The sequence below is a fragment of the Mangifera indica genome, chromosome 6 (assembly GCF_011075055.1).
Source record: "Mangifera indica cultivar Alphonso chromosome 6, CATAS_Mindica_2.1, whole genome shotgun sequence".
Lineage (NCBI taxonomy): Eukaryota > Viridiplantae > Streptophyta > Magnoliopsida > Sapindales > Anacardiaceae > Mangifera > Mangifera indica.
The window spans coordinates 17,606,314-17,627,214 of NC_058142.1; the positions used below are offsets into that span (position 1 = coordinate 17,606,314).

Below are 20,901 nucleotides of genomic sequence, written 5' to 3' on the forward strand. Positions count from 1 at the left end.
TTTATCGTTTATGTCTTTTTGTAGTTATATATTGAATCTTTTAATGGTGTTATGTATTTCTCAGTACAAATCTCATCACCAACAAAACTTAATTTAAAACATTTAATATAAAAAACTCTATAGATTGGTAGAAGGGATTATTTTTATATCTAATTTAATATATTCTTAACATCAACCGTTAAAGCAACGAAAACAACACAATCTAAATAAAGACTACATGCTTGATCCTCCATGTTGGTCAATGAAAATCGATGTCATACGTCATGACTATATGCATCTAGATGATTAAGACTAATATTAATATAAATAAAGACTAACTAATCAAAAGTCTTTATAATGATGCATGCATGGAGAGCTACATTAACCTACTACAATATCTTAAGTTTATTTGATAACTGTTTTATATTAACAAATATGATTATATATATAATACTAGTGGCTTCATTTTTATTTAAGAAAATTGGTTTTAATATCTTGCATAAGATTGAGGAAACTGGTGTGGATCTATCCTATCAGCGTATGTGAACACAAATAGAATTTTTAGCTATCTCTTCCTATAAATTCTAGATTTGCACTTCCAACGCTGGTAAGAGAAAACTGATAACAAGATGAGTTCATATAAGGTTTCAGACAACTTGGAGGTAATTCTTAGCCATGGTGACTCTACAGATATTGTGGATCACCCCCAAGCTGGAGTTTTCCTGAAAGAAAAGAAAGAGGTATGTCGTCTATATCATTTTTAGAGTTACTTTTTGTACTAGCAATCAACTTCAATAATAAATCAATATTGCAGAAGTTTTTCATTGAGAAGAATTCTGGTGCAAAGGCATTCGAGTTGTATTCAAGGGGTCTATCAATTGCTTTGGAAAATGATCAAAATTTTTGGGTCTGGACTTCGGAGGGAGACACTGAGTATGTAATATATAATTACATTTTCTTAGTTGTGCCTTAATTTCCTCTTTCCTATAGGAGTTTATGGCTTGGTTTGAATGAGTCCATTTTGAACTGAAGCTTGAATTCAATAGTTTTACTTGAAATTGATTCATTTATCTATTTAGTGATATTGTTTATCACATTGGCATAACTATATTGACCATTGGACAACACTTTTTACACATCTACGCCCCTAATAACATTATTTACTAGTTTGAATGAGTTAAAATTTGAATCGAGTATTATGCTTTTGATCCAAGCTTGGGTGGGCTTGGCTCTACCAGTTCAAGCAGGCTCACTTTGTTTGGATCAAATTCACCATTATTGACTAATTGTACATTAATTGTCTTTTGGCAGTGCTGTTGAAGTGATAGAGGCGGTGAAAGTACATAAGCTTGAGGTGAAAAAGAATTTTCCTATATCTTTGCTTACCCCAAGGACTTCTTACAAGGTTTTATTTATATTAAAGAAGAAGAATGATAATGAGGGACTTGACAAACCAGTGAAGCTAAAACTCCTACTACCCAACCAAGAGCCAGTTGAATGCACACAAAATTTGAGTTCTATCGAAGAAAACAAATGGACAGAGATCCTAGTTGGTGATTTTATAACCCCTTGTGATCCTATGTTCGGGGACATGGAAATCTCTATGGCACAGACTGATAGTGAATACATGATGAAAGGACTTGTTGTCAACAAAATCCTCATTTGTCCTACAAAGAAGGATTGGAAGGAGCTTAGTGGGGAGAATCAATGGAAGAGTCTCTTGGATCCTCTCAATGTTGACCTTAGCAAGATTCTGACGGCATATGGTGAAAGACTTGATGCCATTTATGACTGCATAACTCCAGATGAAAATTCACCTAGGTATGAACTTCCCATGTGTGAAGAAAAAGATTTTTTTTATACAGTTGGCCCAGACAAAGGCATAGCAATCAAAAACCAAACATACGAAGTGAAAAAGTACGTCTATGCATGGGTTAGTCCTTCCTTCCTGTTTAAATCGTCAGGTCGAAACAAATATGCTTGGATTGGTTATGTGGCTGTGGCTACAGATGAAGGAATGAGATTGCTAGGCAGGAGAGACATTTTGGTTTGCTGGAGAGGAACTTACAATAGCGCAGAGTGGAATAAGAATATTAATTTCTTGCCAACCCATGCTCAAGTCATATATCCAACTGCCCCTAAAGCTAAGGTGCACAATGGATTTTACTCCGTCTACACCAACTCAGAATACGATAGCACAAAGTCAGAATACGATAACAGAAGTGCTCGAGATCAGGTAAATTGTAATATTCCGGTCTCATACCTAGTCATTTGTTATGATATTTTTATCTTTGAACAGAGTCTGGTGCAATCCAGTTTAGGAGCTCTGTTCAAAAGTTGATTAAGTGGTATGCCCCTACATATCTAGCATCTTTACCTATATATATACAACATCTCTTACAGTCAAAATCCCTATCTGTTAAACTAGTATTGCCTATAGAAATACCGAACATCTCTCTTGTGATTCCTAACTGTTTAATTGATAATGTTCAAATACTCATAAATACTCAACATTTATTTCATGTTTTGTCAATAAAAATTTGCTACCTAGAGGTAATTTAGTTGACTGTCAAGATATTGTCATTGTGCAGTTTAAATAGTGGTTTTGTTTTTGGGTTTTGTAACCCAAAATTCTTCTTAAAAGTTTGGAAGCTTAGAGATCCAGTCTTGTCCTTCCCAAAGCTTATGAGATATTTATACGTATATAACATCTTTTTTATGTTTGTTGAAGTGGAATATGTTTGAAGTGTTATATCAACTCTTTTTATTATATATATAATTATGATTACATTAGACCTTATATAATTTATTATTGTAGGGTTCATAAGTAATTATTTATATTTTCTATTTATATAGGTTATTGATGAAGTTAAGCATTTGGTAAATTTATACCGAGATGAGGAAGTTAGTATAACAATAACAGGATACAGTCTAGGCGCGGGTCTTGCTACATTGAATGCAGCTGATATAGTGTCCAATGAATATAATAAGCCCAACCCTAATCCAAAGAATAAGGAATTCTTGGTCACAGCCTTTGTGTTTGGGAGCCCCAAGGTCGGAGACATAGCCTTCCAAACTGAATTCAATAAGCATATATTAGAAAGGAACCTACATCTCTTGCGCGTTGAAAATGTGAAGGACTTCATCACTGGGATTCCACTCGGAAGCTATGTTAAAATGGGAAATGAGATAACATTTACCCGAGCCAGTGCAACCTCATATGAGTATGGCAAGGTAGGTGTTGACCATAAATTGAAGAATTATATCAGAGAAATTCGTGCACTACCATATTCCTCGCGCAAGGCGTCATAAATTCCTCCCTCTGAGGAAGAGTCAGGTTGTAGTTTTTCTTTTTTCTATTTTGTTTATGAGTGCCGGTTGGCACGTTTGTGTGTGTTGACTTATGTGCTAAGCCATTTGAGCAATCTGTCTTTTGTTTTGTGTGTGTGTGTGAGTGGAAGAATTTTTACAATCAGTGCAACTTCATATGAGTATGGCAAAGTGGTGCGATATTGATTATAACATTTGTGAGTATTTTTACAATCATTTTAATGTTATAGGTTATTCAAATAACATGTAGCAGCGATTTTAGTATATGCTAAACATCCTCTAAATGTTAGAAATCTGTTATCTCAATAGTGCGTTTGGAAGACTTTTCAGTATTGAAAATGCGTGCATGCATGTTTGGGAGGGCAAAGCTGGTGGTAAAATTTTAAAATTTGCATGGAAATTTTTATTAACTCCCTACAAATTCAGTTTTTGTTCTCTGGCCACCCCAATTTTTTTTTTAAAAAAACCCTTTAGTCCCATACATGTAACTTTCTAATTACTTTCAGGTTCTATTATTCTTTAAATGTTATATGTTGTCCCCTAATTTTTTTTTTTTCAGCCCCATAGATTGATTTGCTTAAGATATATAAATTTAATTATGACTCATATTTGAGCATCTTTGAAGTTGTTTTGTAAGTGCACAACCTTAGCATTCAATTCACATTTAAAGCAAGCCTAAAAGTGGGATTCCAAAAATACCAACCACAGGTGATTTAAGTGAGGAGGTAGGGTTATAAACATGCATGTTTTGACATGTACAAAGTAGGAAGATACATATCATGAGCCATATATGTCTCTGAACCTGAGATGGCCATCACCCAATTCAGCATCATGCTCAACAACAAGGCTCTTGGCAGCCAGCAAGGCTCCAAGCATAACACCTGCAAAATAGAACACATGTTAGAAAAAAATGCAAATTGGCAGGTCCCATTTCCTGGCTCTTCTTTCATTACTCCATGAGGGTTGCACATTTGTAAGCTGAACACCTTTGTCCCTCACTAATCTTGTTATATTCTCTTCCTTGGTTTGCATGCCTCTTGAAAAAATTCTATTGTTTCTTTCTCTCCAGATAGCATAGGTAGTTGCTCCCAATCCCAATTTTCCCATCACATGCTTCAACTTAGTGTTGATATGACTTGAGTTGTGAATAGAGATGGTCTTTTGACAAAGTATGCAATACGGTGAAAGTTGAGAAGAAGTTGGTAGTAGAATTCTCTCTACTCTCCTTCTATTTCTCAGTTTTTCTCGAGTTTCTTGAACCCTAGATTCAATCATTTTTCAACTAGGATCATACCTCAAACTTCCAAGGTGAAGCAAACCACTCGTACAAAACAAACCTTAGTACTGTCACAAGATTAATTTATTATTATAAAATACCTCAAACCTCGACAAGGGAACTAGAGTGTCAAAGGACTAATCAAGGTGTTTAAAGTATGAGAGAATGAGTTTGAAATTAATCGACAACGTATTATTTGTATAATTCTATACTAATCAAGGAGATGGATTGGAGAATTCAACGATTTTAGAGACAAAGACAAATAGCCAGATGAGTTTGGTGATAAATTTATATCAAATAATTATTTTTCAGCCAAAAGGTTAAGTGAAACTATAATTCTCATCCTTTTAGTTTGAAAATTTTAATTTTTTTTATCTATTATCTACTTTACAAAAATGCCTTTACTATTTAATACAAATTTTGATCAGGGATATCTCTTTAATTTTATTATAATTACAAAATACCTATTAAAATAGAAATTTAATTTACCAAATTATACTTAATAATATTTCATTTACCTACAAAATACCTCTATAAAAAATAGAATTTAATTGACCAAATTATTCTTAATAATATTTAATTTACTTACAAAATACCTCTATAAAAAGCAGAAACTTAATTGATCAATTTATCTTCCAATAATATTTAATTTACTAGTTTATCTTCCAATAATTATAATATATTAATTCTCTTTTTATATAAAAAAATTCCTTATTTTTTTATTCGTTTATTCCTTCTCCCCATGACATCTTCATCTTTTGTTCTTTACTAGCAATGGTTGACCATCATTTTTCTATTCCCTTAATACCATCTCTAATCGTTCTCTTTTTCTTCTTGTCATCTTCATCATCAACCATTGATCATATTTTTTCTCTTCACATCATCTTCACCATAGCAACACCACCAACTATTCTTCTCTTTCAATTATTTTACCATTGACCATTCTTCTTCTTCGTAATCTTCAGCACCACTCTTCCAATTTTTTATTTTCTATGATATAATCTCAATAACCTTATATTTACATTTACTTGAAATTTAAAAAAAAAAAAAAGAGTGGGAGAAAGATAAGGAAGTGATACATTAGGTATTTATTAAAAAGAAACAAGTTAAGTGAAAGAAGTAAAAGAGATATAAATGGACATTTCTCAAAAAAAAAAGAGAGAGAAGAAGACTGACGAGACAATAATGCGAAAATAAGTGAAGAAGAAAAGCAAGAGATAATAATGGAAAAATAAAAAAATAGAGAAAGATAAACGTGTAAATATTATTTATAGAAGAAAATTTTACATTTTAAGTGCAAAAACCAGATCCAATTCAACAACTAGAATTTCTATATAAGAGGAATCAATTCCAGTCACCAAGTTAATGTCTAAATACACCCAAAAAGAAAAAAACTCAGCGTAGCAGTTACAAACACAAAACCTTATACACATCTTCACTCAAATCTCTATTTAGAAATACTTTATTAAAATCTATTTGATGTGCTCTCCAGTCATATGCTATCGTCAGGGTTACAAACACTGATACTCTTCATTTACAAACACTCTTATTGTTGTTGGTTTTACCTGGAGTCTATTGACATCCTTTTGCTACTAATCTAACTTTAAATTTCAACACTGACCCATCTGATTTATACTTGGTCTTCACCACCATTTATGTCCTACAACATTAAAGCTAGGTTTGAAAGGAACCAGAGACCATGTCTAATTTTTTGCCTTGTTAATTGTAACTTGGTTACTTCTACTTGAAATGAAGTTTACTAATTGTACGTAAGTTGTTTTTTGGCAGTGGTAGTAAAGTGGAGGTGGCTGACGCAGTGGAAATACATTGGCTTGAGGTGAAAAAGAATTTCCCTATAGAAATGCTCATCCCAAGGACTTCTTACAAAGTTTCAGTTATCCTAATGAAGGAGGACGATAATAAGGGACTTTCCCTACCAGTGAAGATGAAACTCTTCCTGCCCAACCAAGAGCCAGTTGAAAGCACACAAGATTTCAGTTCGATGTCGATAAACGAATGGACAGAGATAAAAGTTGTTGGTGAATTTATGACCCCTTGTGATCATATGTCGGGAGACATGGAAATCTCTTTTGAAAAGACTAATGAATTTAAGAAAAAGGGGATTGTCCTCAAAAAAATCCTCATTCATCCAGCAATGATCTATTGGAAGGAGCTTTGAGGGGAGCATAAATGGCGTGATCTCTTGGGTCCTCTTGACAGTTGACCTTAGCAAGTTTTTAACTGGTTATGGTGAAAGACTTGATGCTATTTATGATTACATAATTAAAGATGAAAATTCACCGAGTTATGAACCTCCCATGTATGAAGAAAAAGATTTTCTTTTTTCTAAAGTTGACCCTGACAAAGAAAAGGCAATGCAATGCCAAATATACCAAGTGAAAAAGTATATCTGTGTATGGGTCAATGTTTCTTTCCCAGTCGAATTATTTGTTCCAGATAGATCTGCTTGGATTGGTTATGTAGTTGTGGCTACAGATGAAGGAACGAGATCGTTAGGAAGGAGAGACATTTTGGTTTGCTAGAGAGGAACTTACAATACCACAGAGTGGGAAAAGAATACTAGTTTCTTCCAAACCCATGCTTAAGTTATATATCCGACTGTCCCTTATGCTAAGGTGCACAAAGGATTTTACTCCATCTATACACACCCAAACAAAGAATGCGATAATAAAAGTTTTAGAGATCAGCTAAACACTTTCTTTTATTATATCTATAATTACAGTTACGTTAGTCTTTAACAAATTTGATTCAAAACAAATCAAAAGTATAAATAGTATTATTGATAAGATAAATAATATTATTAAATATATAAACAAACTGATCCCAAATTGAGCTAAATTTTTAGCTTGAGATCAATTCATTTTAACCGAATAATAAATTTAAGTTAAATTAGCTCAGATCGAATCGACTCTTATCAATCTTTATATATTTCATTACTATAGGGTTCATAAGAAGTAATTTTTAAAATTTTCATTTATATAGGTTGTAGATGAGGTTAAGAATTTGGTAAATTTATAAAAAGATGAGGAATACAGTATAACAATAGCAAGATACAATTTAGGCACGAGTCTTGCTACATTGAATACAACTGATATAGTTTCCAATGGATGTAATAAGCCTAACCCTAATCCAAAGAACAAGGAATTCTTGGTCACAACTGTTGTGTTTGGAAGCCCCAAGGTCAGAGACATAGCCTTCCAATCTTAATTCAATAAGCATATGAATGAGAGGAACCAGCATATCTTGCGCATTACAAATGCTAATGATGTCATCACTAAAATTCCATTCATAGGCTATGTTGAAGTGGGATATGAGATCATGTTTACCCGAACCAGTGCAAGCTCAGATAAGTATGGCAAGATAAGAACTGATCACAATTTGAAGAATTATACTAGTGAACTTTTTGCATATAAAATTCCTAAGAAAAAATAATACAAAGTCGATCTCTCTTAAGGGAATAAATTCCTCCCTCTGCGGAAGAGTCGGGTTTTGGTTTTTCTTGCTTCTAGTTCCGTTTATAAGTGCCGCCGGTTGGCACGTTTGTGTGTATTTACTTAGGTGCAAAGTCATCTTTGCAATTTGTGCCTTGTGTTGTGTTGTATGTGTGGAAGAAATGTGAAAATTTCTTGAGATTTAATAGATTTCTATTAAAGTTCTTCATAGACACTGTTAGAGTTTGGATCCAACCTATCCCAACCCAATTCTGTAGACAGGAAACTGTTGGATACAGCAACCCAAATTCAGGAACAGACGATTCAAGTGAAAAAAGGGTATTGCAATATGAGAACGGGCTTTCCATTGTGGTTAAGAACAACCATGATTCTGAACAGTTTCATAAACCCCGATTATGCTAAGAAGAGGTGTTTTACAATGCAAACTCATTAATCTGTTTACATACTTGAATCATATACAAAAACCAACTGACCGAGCTTAGTACAAGTCTTGATTTATTCCACTTATTGATCTCAATCCAATTTCAAGCTTGTCTTTGTTCGGACTCTCCTTTGATAAAATCCAGCTTCAATATCGCTTAATGCATTTTCACTTTATTTATAATAAAACTATATACACATACATAATGTCTCAGTGTGAGATTAAATAATTTAAAATTAATAATAAAATAAATTTAATCACAAAATAACACATAAATATATATTTATTTATGTATTTAAAAGTATGTATACATAACATTAATACTTTATTTAATGACATGTCACTTGAGACATAAGATTTCAAAGAAGTTTTTATCATTGTTTTTCAATCAATAAGATACGTTGATATTATTAACATTCATATACAAATTACGTAAAAATAAATATTATTTTAGATCTTTAAAACATATTTCTGATTTAGTCATTACACTTGTAATATGTTATCGTTCAATTATAACGTGTTTACCATTATCATTTTGTTTGTTTTAACATATGTTTTAAACACACGTTTAAACTACTAAAAGATTAAGTGTATTGTATAAAATTGGATTCAATTTGAGTTATTTGAATTCAGATTTAAAGTCAGATTAAACAAGTTTAGTTTGAACTAATTCAAATTAAATTTAAAGTTAAATTATTTTCATGTCAAATTCAAATTATTTTTGAATTGATCTTGATCAAATTAAAAACTAATATTGAGTTTCGGATAAAACTTCCTTTAATTTGGACAGTCAAGCCCATCATTTAATTGGATCAATTGCCCATTACTCTCCGGGACGGGCAACTTGACTGTTTATGATGTTGACACCTTTTACAAATCGCTGTAAAAGTTTCTGTTTTGGGCTTTCCAAGGAATTCTAGAGTTGAGCCCATGTAGCCCATTTCTCCTTATTACTGATATTGGACCTTTGGGAATAATAGTCAAATCCCATCTTCATCGTCTTATGGCTTCTAAGACACCATGATTTTCAAATTTAAAACGCCCATATGTTACGGGACTTTATATGATTTGATGATTGTAAAATAAGATAATAAAATAAAAATAATATTATATATATTTATTTTAAATATATAAATATATATATTTATATATGTTATTATATAATTAAATAATTTTAAAATAAAAATAAAATATTATCTAATCAAGTGATAATATATATAAACGTGTATATATTTGTGTATTTAAAATAAATATAATTAATTTTATTAATAAAATAAATAATCATATCACTTATATATTATTTAGTTTGGTTCAACTTAATTACACCTCTATATGGGATCGAATATCTCAAGATGTTTTGTACAATTAACAAAAGGCCAAAGGACTATTTCCCACCCAAACTATGCTGAATTCTCAAAATTTCTCTCATTAACTATGGAAATACCGTTTACTCACTCATGATCAGTTAAATTTAACGAAACCCTAACCCCTGAAAATTTAATCTCATTTTGCCCCCTAAAAGTTTAAAAACTAACTTTTCTCCCTTAAGCCAAGTTTGAAAAGATCACATTTCCTCACCTAGGATTTAGTTTCCAAACCCCTTCACTTTCTTCGGTGCCATCGTCGGCCGTCTCTCCCTCCTGACGATTTCTCTTCCACCGACGGCCCTCCTTAACTCCACCCCAACCCATCTAACACCGAGAGACGTTTTCTGGGAAGAGAAATTGTCTTCCCAGATGACAAAGATGGGAAGACGATTTCTCTTCCCAGACGACGTCTCTTGGCGTTGGATGGGTTGGGGTAAATTTGAGACGGGTCGTCGGTGGAAGAGAAACCGTCGGGAGGGAGAGACGACCGACGATGGCACCAGAGAAAATAAAGGGGTTTGGAAACTAAACCCTAGGTGAGGAAATGTGATCTTTTCAAACTTGGCTTAGAGGAGAAAAGTTAGTTTTTTAAATTTAGGGGAGGAAATGAACTCATATTTAAGTTTATTTTTAAATATTAAATATAAAATGACGATTTTATCTTTACTGCCGTTAATTTTAACTGTTTATAGGTAGGTAAATGATATTTCTATATTTAATGGGAGGAACTTTGAGAATTCAATATAGTTTTGATGGGAATAGTCGTTTAGCCTTAACAAAAATTAACAAGTTAAACTCGTAATACCCACACACTAGTGCAAAAGCATACTTAATTGCATTTCCCAATCAATCATGCTTCCTTTGTACAGGAAAAGGAATTAGTCACATAAAGAAGAATATAAGTACTACTAGTGCTACTCCACTAAGTTGACATTGGTTTTGACATCTGAAGTTTCTCTATATTTATCACTTGACCAATCTTGTATTAATGTTCTGCATCTCTCGATGTGGGATTAGTATCTCTAAGCATGTTACATTCATTTTCTCTCATGAGATTTGGTATAATGGTTTTGATACAATTTGTAATAATTTGATTCAATAGTTTAATTTACTATTAAAATATTATGAGTTTCGGACATATAATTCGTCACAGTTTCGTTTCTGAATTTTATAATCGAAAACACGCATTAAAAGTATAAGAACTTATAAACTATTTAATCAGTCTTTCGTTATCATTCCAAAGTGAAATAGGATACTCATATATATTTAACGTATCTTTTGTGTTTTGACGATAAAAGATTTGTTAAAGTGTTAAAAAAATTAGTTAACTAATCTTACATTATGGTCTTATACTGTGTTTCAAAATCAAAATGGTTCAATTGGGAATCAATGAAAAATTCAGTTCATATCATAATTAAAATATGTTTTTATCATTAAACAAGATTGAATTATTCAGTCAAATTAATCAATCTATAAACTGATCTTTTAATTAGGTTAAAACTTGATTTAGTTCCCAAAAACATTGCTAGCTTTGGTAGTCAGGCTCCGGTAAATGAGATTCGTTGTAGATAAAATATAAAAAACGAAAACGAAATAAACCTGGACTGACTTAAGATAGTCTATGAATAGTGATTTTGTTCTTGAAAACCACTGTTGTAATAATTTCTGAGGTACAGTCTAAGATTTATAATAATTAAATGTGACATCTCCCGAAGAGAAGTGGAAATTGCAATTTATGCTTTAAACATGTAGCTAGGGTTTCCTTCAACGATGATGAAGCATCATAAAAAAGAAAATGCAAGTTGGTATGGAAAGTAGCAACCGTTCACATGGGAGCCAAAAAAGTACTCACCTATGTGTTATAAATAATAATGTGATATTGTCATTTAAAGATTAATAATGCATAGGAAACTGAAATGAATCATATATAAGACTAGATTCGAATTAAGTTAGTTCAATCTTAGTTTAATGTTTCGCTTGAAAGAGTTGAATTTGGGCTAGGGTATAGATCTCAATTCAAGTTTAAGTTAAAGCATCTCGAATCTAGTAAATTATCAAAAAGTTATTGATGATTCATCATTTTCAATAATTTTTCATTTTTCTAATCATTTTATTTGATTATTTTTATTTTTTTTTTTATGATTCTTCTTCTTCATCTTTAACAATCTTTTTTCTTTTTAAACGTTTTTCAATAACTTCTCTAACGACCTTATCGCTAACTCAAATTAGGTTTTTTGGATTTAATTTGAGCTCAACGTTTATTCAGACTCTATTTTGGTTGAAATTTACTCCTAACCCAAATTTTTAAAACTTACAAGAAAGGATCATAAAAAAGATTTTTAATGGTTAAAATATAATTTTGTATAATAACTAAAATACTCTTTCATTGAATTAAACATGTAATCATGATTCCTATGATAATAATAAGGAACTATCATAAAAATGTAATGTATGAAAATGCAGGATCAAAAGATGTAGAAGTTCTAATCTATATATTACTAAAGTGGATTATATTATACATGTCCATTAAACACATGTAGCTACGGATTGCTCTCATGTCATGATGATGAAGCATCATAAAAATGTCCAAGCATGCATGGAAACAAACGATCCTTCACATGGGGATCAAAAGAAGCTAAAGTACACATCCATATATAGTAGATGAAAAATAGCAATATATATAAAAGACCCCATTATGCTCTTAATAATTCTCTTGAGTTTGTACACATCATCACCAATGTCTAAGTGCTTGTTTTCAAGCACAGATTGGAAGGAGAGACCCCATATAATGGGGCTAGCATGCAAACTTTTTAAACTATGATTCCATATAAAATAAAATGAATCCCACAACACTTTTTCTTTGGGAGAAGGAAGAGCAAGAATAAAGTGATGAGTATCCCAACATGCTCTAAAATCAACTCAATTGCTTTATTCTTTTATAAATGTTCTTTGATGAAATATACACTTTTATCCTAGCCAATTAATAACAGAGAGAAATGGTCCTACGTACTATGGCCTAAAAAGAAAAAGATTCAAAGGGTGATTTGGATCCCCCATGTTGATATTATTCTTCTTTGATTCACACTGTTTAAATCACGATAATTAAACGTACACCCCGACTTTACTAGGTCAATTAAGTACATCTATGTTTACAAACTTGACTAAGTAGTTAGGTCTTTGCCTCCCCACGAAATGACCACAAACTATGAGTATTTGGTTTCGATCTTAAAGTTTTTGAAATACAATAAAATTATCTATATTTATGATAAATATTAAATTGAGTATCAATAATAATATATTATTATATTATTATATGATTTTAAATTAAAAATAAAATAATATTTAATCATATAGTAATATATTATCATTGATACATAATTTGATAACTATTGTAAGTGCATATAATATTGTTATAAATTTAGTGGTTTTATATGATTAAGCAACATCTATTCTTCTTTTACAGAATAATAATTATATGTATTAACAATAACTAGTAATTTGTATACTAATGATGATGTTATAATTATGTATTATTTTATTTTTAATTCAAAATTACTAAATCATATGATGACATGTCATCGTTTATATATAATTACTACTCATTCTTAGTACACATAGTTTTATTGTAATACAATATTATTATTAGTATACATAATTTTATTGTGTATAATATCAAGTTGATATGAATTAGATAATAATTAAAAAAATTATTGAAATATAAAATGTTTTATAATAATTATAATATTTTTAGTCGAATAGCCCTATTAACTGTTAACATATTATACGTTTTATGCACATAATCAATCAAGAATTTTCTTTTTGGGCATGTCTTGACAATGTAATAGTTTACAAGCTATTTAATTAATTTTTTCTTATCATCCCCAAACAATATGAAATACCCATATACATATCCAATATTTCTCTTATACTTTATCGATATGAAATTTGTTAAAAAATGTTATATTCACCCCCTTCTAAGACTCAACGTTCTCATTGCCCTACCATCACCCAAAAGGAAGCATCTCTTTCACGTTTTGTTAATGTGGTCATCTCTCGCATTTTTTAGATGTAGACATCTCTCCTGTGTTTTATCGATATAAAATTTGTTTATGAGGTATTACATTTACCCCCTTATAAGACTCAATATCTTCTAATGGAATTTGTCTCATCATCGCTCAAGAGAATACACTGAATGACTTTGTTACCATTTATAACATTTTTTAATTTAATAATTTGGCATACTGTCAAAACATTGTTTGTTTTGAAAACATAGTTTACTATGATTTTATTTTTTTACTTTATAACTAAAAAAAATCTTGACAATTTAAGAACTTATAAATTATTTAATCAATCTTATTTTATCATTACAGACAATATTGAATGTCTATAAATATCAATTTTTTTTTTTCACGTTTTATCGATGTGCCCATAAATATTACAATAATCTCTTGTAATCATATGGGTATTATCTCAAAAGTGGTTTGGATAAAATATAAATATCAATATGAATAGGAAAGAAATAATAATTTTGGAAAAAAAAAAATTATAATTTTTTAGTCTTTGACTCTTTCACAATAAAACAATTTAAGTCTTACTTTAGAGAGAATCAATAAAATAGATGTGTCAATACAATATGGTAGATTTTATATTTTACTTTTAAAGAAACTACAAAAGAATGTGACGGGTGAAATTAGATTTGGTTTGTGATCTTTCCTCTGTTGATAAACACATTATAAATGCATCGACAAAATAAGGAAAATTCAAAAGATTTCATGCATGGTGGTTTAGAGACAAACGGATGATCTAAAGCTAGAAAAGTATTGATTAACATCACAAGAATTCCTACACGAAAGTCTTCATGTTTTGCAAAATCCAAGAAAATGTTTTCCCAAAAACAAGTCCGAGAAAAACAAAGAAAACATGGAAAATATTTTTGTAATCTCAGCAACTCACAAATGGGTATCAAGGCAGGCAGTCATCTCTCTGTGCAATCTCAATTTTGCTGCACAACATCCAACCTTGACCTAATTAGCACAATATAAATATATTATATAATATTATATTATATGTAATCTTAACATTAATATTAAATAATTGTTATATTATATTGTATAACTATATAACTATTTGAACAAAGTAAAAACAAACATCTAACTAAGTGTTTTAATTGGCATTTTTAGGTATGAACATCTACACTTGACAATTAATAGGACAGTAGTTTTCAAAAAAGAAAAATTTTAGGGATGGATGCGCTAAAATTTTAAAAATGTAGATAAAGTGTTCTCGGGTGTGGGATTAGATTCGATCTGAATAATTAGAGCTTGGATCAAATGAACTAAGTTTAAGTTAAGGATTAGCTTCATTTCTAGAAACTAAGTTTGAGCCGATCCGAACATTCGAATTCAAGTTAACTTAGATTGAATCTAAAGTTAAATTGTTTTCGAAACATGTTGAAACCTCAACCTATCAATTTCGAACTAATTCATTTTAGTTTAAGTCAATTTAGAGCTCAGCGTTGTTTATACTCTTCCCGAATCGAATCCAACCCTACCCGGGTGAGAAAAATGTCACAAATATTTTAAGTATATAATTTGAAAGATAAAGAATCTTCTAACCACCAACAAAATAATTAGTATAAATCAGTTTGCTTGTCCTTTTCAATGCCTGCAAATTTTTGAGTTCTAGATGAGAAATTTAAGCTTAAATATTACTAAATATTGTTCTTGAAATCTTCATGATATAAATGGATCAGGATCCATCCTTCCTTCTCAACTGTAGAAGATTCAAAACCTGATATTATAAAAAAAGCAAAAGCTAAAGCAAGAGGGACATTTATTAAATAATATATTTGTCGGCTTTGAAAGGAGAACCATATTCCAAGCACTGGCATTGATAAAATGGTGCAATGCCATGCCACGCCATGCAAACGCACAACGCAAAACACTTTATGAAAACACTTTCTCTTTTTCTTTTATAAAGCAAAAGATGAAACCGAAATGTACTGATCATCTGTATGCAAAGAGATAATAAAAATGACCTTGGATGCTGTTTATTGTGGAAACTTTCTCTTTTTCATCTGTATGAAAATGGTGATCCCTCTTCTTCATCTCCAAGCTGCAGAAACTCTCTAAACTTAAGCCTTTCCATCGATGGCTGCTTCCGTGGTGAAACTGTTTTTCTTCTCTTCTTCCCTTCTGTTGTTATTTCAGTGTTGTAATTCAGTTTCTTTACATAACCCTTCTCTGAAAAGACAAGCTGAAATTCTTGCAACCCTCAAAGAAGGATTTGAGTCTTTTGATTCTTCTTTGGATGAATGGAATGTGTCAAACTATAGGTCTCTTTGTTCTTGGCCTAGAATTGGTTGTGCTGCCTTGAACACATCAGTTGTGTCTCTTGACATTTCTAGTTTGAATATTTCTGGCTCTCTGTCACCTGTAATCACTGAGCTTGTAGACCTAGTGAATCTTTCGGTGTCAGATAACGGTTTCTCCGGCGAGTTTCCTCAGGAAATTCACAGGATTTCAGGGCTACAAGTCCTCAACATAAGCAACAACTTGTTTAACGGAGAGCTTAAGTGGGAATTCTCTAAGCTGAAGGAGCTTGTTGTTCTTGATGCTTATAACAATGAGTTCAATGGCTCACTTCCTGTTGGAGTCACACAACTCTCAAAGCTGCAACACTTTCATTTAGGTGGGAATTACTTCAGTGGGACAATTCCCCCAGGCTATGGAGGTCTTAAGCAGGTTGTTTATCTCCATCTTGGTGGAAATGACTTGAGTGGAACCATTCCAGGAGAGCTTGGAAACCTAACAAATCTTCAGCAGCTTTACTTGGGTTATTACAATGATTTTGACGGAGGAATCCCACCTGAGTTTGGGAAATTAGTCAATTTGGTTCATTTAGACCTTGCCAATTGCAGTATAAAGGGTCCAATTCCGTCAGAGTTAGGCAATTTAAACAAGCTAGACACTCTTTTCCTGCAAGTCAATGAGCTGAGTGGTTCAATTCCTCCTCAACTTGGAAATTTGAGTAGCTTGAAGATTCTTGATCTTTCCAAAAATAGCTTAACTGGAGAAATCCCTCTCGAGTTATCGTCGCTTCGCCAGCTCACACTCTTGCACCTGTTTTCCAATAGATTTCATGGGGAGATTCCTCATTTCATAGCAGGGCTGAGTAACCTGGAAGTTTTACAGCTATGGCAGAATAATTTCACTGGGGCAATTCCTTCAAAGCTTGGAGAAAATGGTAGGCTGAAAGTGCTCGACTTGTCGACCAATAAGCTCACAGGATTAGTCCCTAAATCACTCTGCCTTGGAAGGAAGCTCACAACTTTGATTTTGTTCAACAATTTCTTGTTTGGCCCTCTTCCTCAGGATTTGGGTCAGTGTGACACTCTGGTAAAAGTTCGGCTGTTGCAAAATTATTTGACAGGCTCAATTCCAAATGGCTTGCTGTACTTGCCTGAGATGCAACTCATAGAGCTGCAGAACAACTATCTCACTGGCAGAATTCCTGCAGAAACCGGCAAGGTTCCATCAAAACTTTCTGGACTGAATCTCTCGAATAATCGGTTAGCAGGGTCACTTCCTACTTCCATTGGCAATTTCTCTAGCTTGGAGAATCTTCAACTGAGTGGAAACAAGTTAACAGGACAAATTCCATCAGAAATAGGGCAGTTGAAGAATGTGTTGCACTTGGATATGAGTGGAAACAATTTCTCCGGCAGGATTCCGCCTGAGATTGGTAATTGTGTCCAATTAACTTACTTAGATCTAAGTCAAAATCAGCTCTCAGGTCCAATTCCAGTTCAGGTTACTCAAATTCACATATTGAATTATTTCAATGTGTCTTGGAACAACTTGAATGATAGTCTCCCCAAGGAAATTGGCTACATGAAAAGTCTAACTTCTGCAGATTTTTCCCACAACAATTTCTCAGGTATGATACCTGAATTTGGACAGTACTCATTCTTTAACTCCACATCTTTTGTTGGTAATCCTCATCTCTGTGGATCCAACTTGAATCCCTGCAACTATTCAGCAAATTCTCCAATACAATTCCACCGCGAAAATGGTACTAAGTCACTTGTTCCTGGAAAATACAAGCTTCTGTTTGCTCTGGGGCTGCTGGCATGTTCTTTAGTATTTGCAGTTCTAGCAATCATCAAGACAAGAAAGGTAAGAAAAGGTTCAAATTCATGGAAGCTCACCGCATTCCAGAAGCTCGAATTCGGAAGTGAAGATATCCTGGAATGTGTGAAGGATAACAATGTGATAGGGAGAGGAGGAGCTGGAATTGTGTACAGAGGAGTGATGCCAAATGGAGAACAAGTTGCAGTCAAAAAACTATTAGGCATAACAAAAGGGTCATCACATGATAATGGCCTTTCTGCAGAAATTCAAACACTGGGGAGAATTAGGCACAGGAACATTGTGAGGTTGATGGCATTTTGTTCCAATAAAGTGACCAATTTGCTTGTTTATGAGTACATGCCAAATGGGAGTTTAGGTGAAGTGCTGCATGGCAAAAGAGGGGGATATCTTAATTGGGATACCAGATTGAAGATTGCCATAGAAGCTGCAAAAGGGCTGTGTTATTTGCACCATGATTGTTCTCCGCTGATCATTCATCGCGACGTCAAGTCAAATAACATTTTACTCAACTCAGATTTTGAGGCTCATGTTGCAGATTTTGGCCTTGCAAAGTTCTTGCAAGATTCAGGAAATTCAGAGTGTATGTCTGCAATTGCTGGCTCTTACGGCTATATAGCTCCAGGTACACTAGACTCACCAAACCTAAAATTCAGCTATGCTCTATTGTTTTTATTTGTGAACTAAAAGTTCAAGAATTTGTGGGACATTTTGCAAGGTTGGTTGAGAGTCATTATAGGGCGTAACACTATAACGGAGTCCAAAGGGCAGATTTGATTTCTAGTTTTTTTTTTTCGTTTGATTCGTTTTCGATCCGAATTTATTTAGTTTTACTTTATTTTAGACTAGAGTAGTGACAGGGGGAGTGGTGTGGAGTTCCAGAAAGGGTAAAGGCTCCACTAACACACAGGAAAATTCTTGCCTTTACTTTTTCCCTCTTCCCCTTGGTCTTGCCACTCAAACCCATGTTCTTTTAAGCAATCACGAACCACTTTTTGACCCAAAATCAACTTAGATTACACATAACAATAACAAAATGTACCCATGAATAGAAAGCATATTGGTATCCCCGAGAATCATATGCTGATTGGGATCTAAGCTTTATACTTTTTCTAAACCCTAGAAAAAAGATACATGTTGTGTATATAATATAGTTGGGAATATACATAAATTAATAAAGAATACCCTTGGCTATCTTCCCTTTTTCCTTGACATTCTCTCAAAGGTTAGATTTGATTTCAACTGTTTAAATTTAAATCCGTCTCCAATTGAATCATAACTGAAATTGTATTACATTATCATTTTTAGAGAACTGATTCATGATTTCTTTTCTGATATATTGTAAATTTATTGGTTGAACACGTGTGTATATCTAATGCATGCAAAATTTTTATCCATTGGGTTGTTACAGAGTATGCTTATACATTGAGAGTCGATGAAAAAAGTGATGTGTATAGCTTTGGAGTGGTGTTGTTAGAGTTGATAACAGGGAGGAGGCCGGTTGGTGATTTTGGAGAGGAGGGACTAGACATAGTTCAATGGACAAAAACACAAACGAACTCAATGAAAGAAAGAGTGGGGAAGATCCTTGATCAAAGACCAAGTAATATCCCACTAGATGAAGCAATGCAAGTGTTCTTTGTAGCCATGTTGTGTGTTCAAGAGCAAAGTGTGGAGAGGCCAACCATGAGAGAAGTTGTTCAAATGCTTGCTCAAGCTAAACAACCCAATACATTTCACTTGCAATGATCAATAAAAGAAGAAATATGTTCTGTTTTTTAGTGTTTTTTGTCTTCTTGTTTTTGTTTTTATTGTTGTTATAACTGAAATTAAGAGGGTATTTTTCAGCTCTTTGTTTCGAGGAGTGTTTCTGGTGGTCATTATCCAGGCATGCAGGCAAAAGTGAACTTTGAACAGGCAAAAAATTGTACTATAAAGTATAAATGAAATTGTACTATTTTTGCTTCATTATTTTATCATCATTTCGATTATATGGCTTAAAGTTGTTTTTTTCGATATTTCTTAGAAGACTAATTTTGGGATATAGATGAATTTGATTCAAATTAAATCTAAAAAAATAAATTTAATTTAAATTTAAATTTAAAATAATTAATTTAAGATTGAGCTAAACTTTTTGAATAGTCAAAAAAATTATTAAAGAAAAATCACTAATACAATAACACTAATATTACGAAAGAGCTTGACCCATATTAAATTCAAACGAGAAAAAAATTCTCATAAGTAATGTTGATAACAAAATATCATTCAATGTGTAATATGTTAGTCTTCTTTTTTATTTTTATTCGATAAAACTATTTACATTTATAACTAATTCGAATATAATAATGAAATATCATTATCTAATTAAATGGTAAAACTATGTTCACTTTCTACCTTATTTGTTTCATTTCCAAATTTTGAATATATATTAACCTTTTGAAATGGTAATGGATCGTATCAAATTAACTTTGATAAGATCTATTATGTTACTAGTCAAGCTAGGTTAGGTTTATTACATTGCAAGTATTGCGAGTTGGGTTAACCTACAAAAATTGTGAGGTCTATGACACAATCAATCTAAAATCTCTTAAATCATACCTTTGTTAGCCGTTAATAAGATAACACGTGTATTTTTACATATTAACCCACTGGGTTATATAATTTCTGTATTTTTTTTATTTTTTTATTTATTTTTTAATAATATCTTCTAACTTTCAAGATATTACTAATTAATGGGTTACGAAAACCACAAGATTTAATAATTAATTGATATCTCATGGGAAACTTAAAAGTATTAATATTCATTAATGTCTTTTGGTTTCTTAAAAGTATAAGATTATCTTCTTCTTTTTTTTCCTTTTTTTTTTTAATTCTTAACCTATTGTCTTTCCATTTTTTAAAAATA

The 20,901-nt window shown here is 32.1% G+C and overlaps 2 protein-coding genes across 2 annotated transcripts; both read left to right on the forward strand.

Moving 5' to 3' along the window:
* Positions 1–1,373: 1,373 nt before the first annotated feature.
* LOC123219740 (phospholipase A1-IIgamma-like) lies at positions 1,374–3,575 on the forward strand. Its single transcript, XM_044641722.1, has 2 exons — positions 1,374–2,215; positions 2,836–3,575. The coding sequence occupies exons 1-2, from the start codon at positions 1,559–1,561 to the stop codon at positions 3,289–3,291; spliced, it is 1,113 nt and encodes a 370-aa protein (XP_044497657.1). The 5' UTR covers positions 1,374–1,558; the 3' UTR covers positions 3,292–3,575.
* Positions 3,576–15,844: 12,269 nt separating this feature from the next.
* On the forward strand, positions 15,845–19,964 carry LOC123218043 (leucine-rich repeat receptor-like serine/threonine-protein kinase BAM3). Its single transcript, XM_044639241.1, has 2 exons — positions 15,845–18,621; positions 19,408–19,964. Exons 1-2 carry the CDS (start codon positions 15,996–15,998, stop codon positions 19,743–19,745), a joined length of 2,964 nt encoding a protein of 987 aa, XP_044495176.1. The 5' UTR covers positions 15,845–15,995; the 3' UTR covers positions 19,746–19,964.
* The last annotated feature ends 937 nt before the right edge of the window (positions 19,965–20,901 follow it).

Bases quoted from the DNA above. Each gene is read 5' to 3' on its own strand.
- LOC123219740 (XM_044641722.1), top strand. From the start codon at position 1,559: ATGTTCGGGGACATGGAAATCTCTATGGCACAGACTGATAGTGAATAC. The intron at 2,216-2,835 runs GTAAATTGTAAT...CTATTTATATAG, and splicing joins ACAGAAGTGCTCGAGATCAG to GTTATTGATGAAGTTAAGCA.
- LOC123218043 (XM_044639241.1), top strand. From the start codon at position 15,996: ATGGCTGCTTCCGTGGTGAAACTGTTTTTCTTCTCTTCTTCCCTTCTG. The intron at 18,622-19,407 runs GTACACTAGACT...GGGTTGTTACAG, and splicing joins TTACGGCTATATAGCTCCAG to AGTATGCTTATACATTGAGA.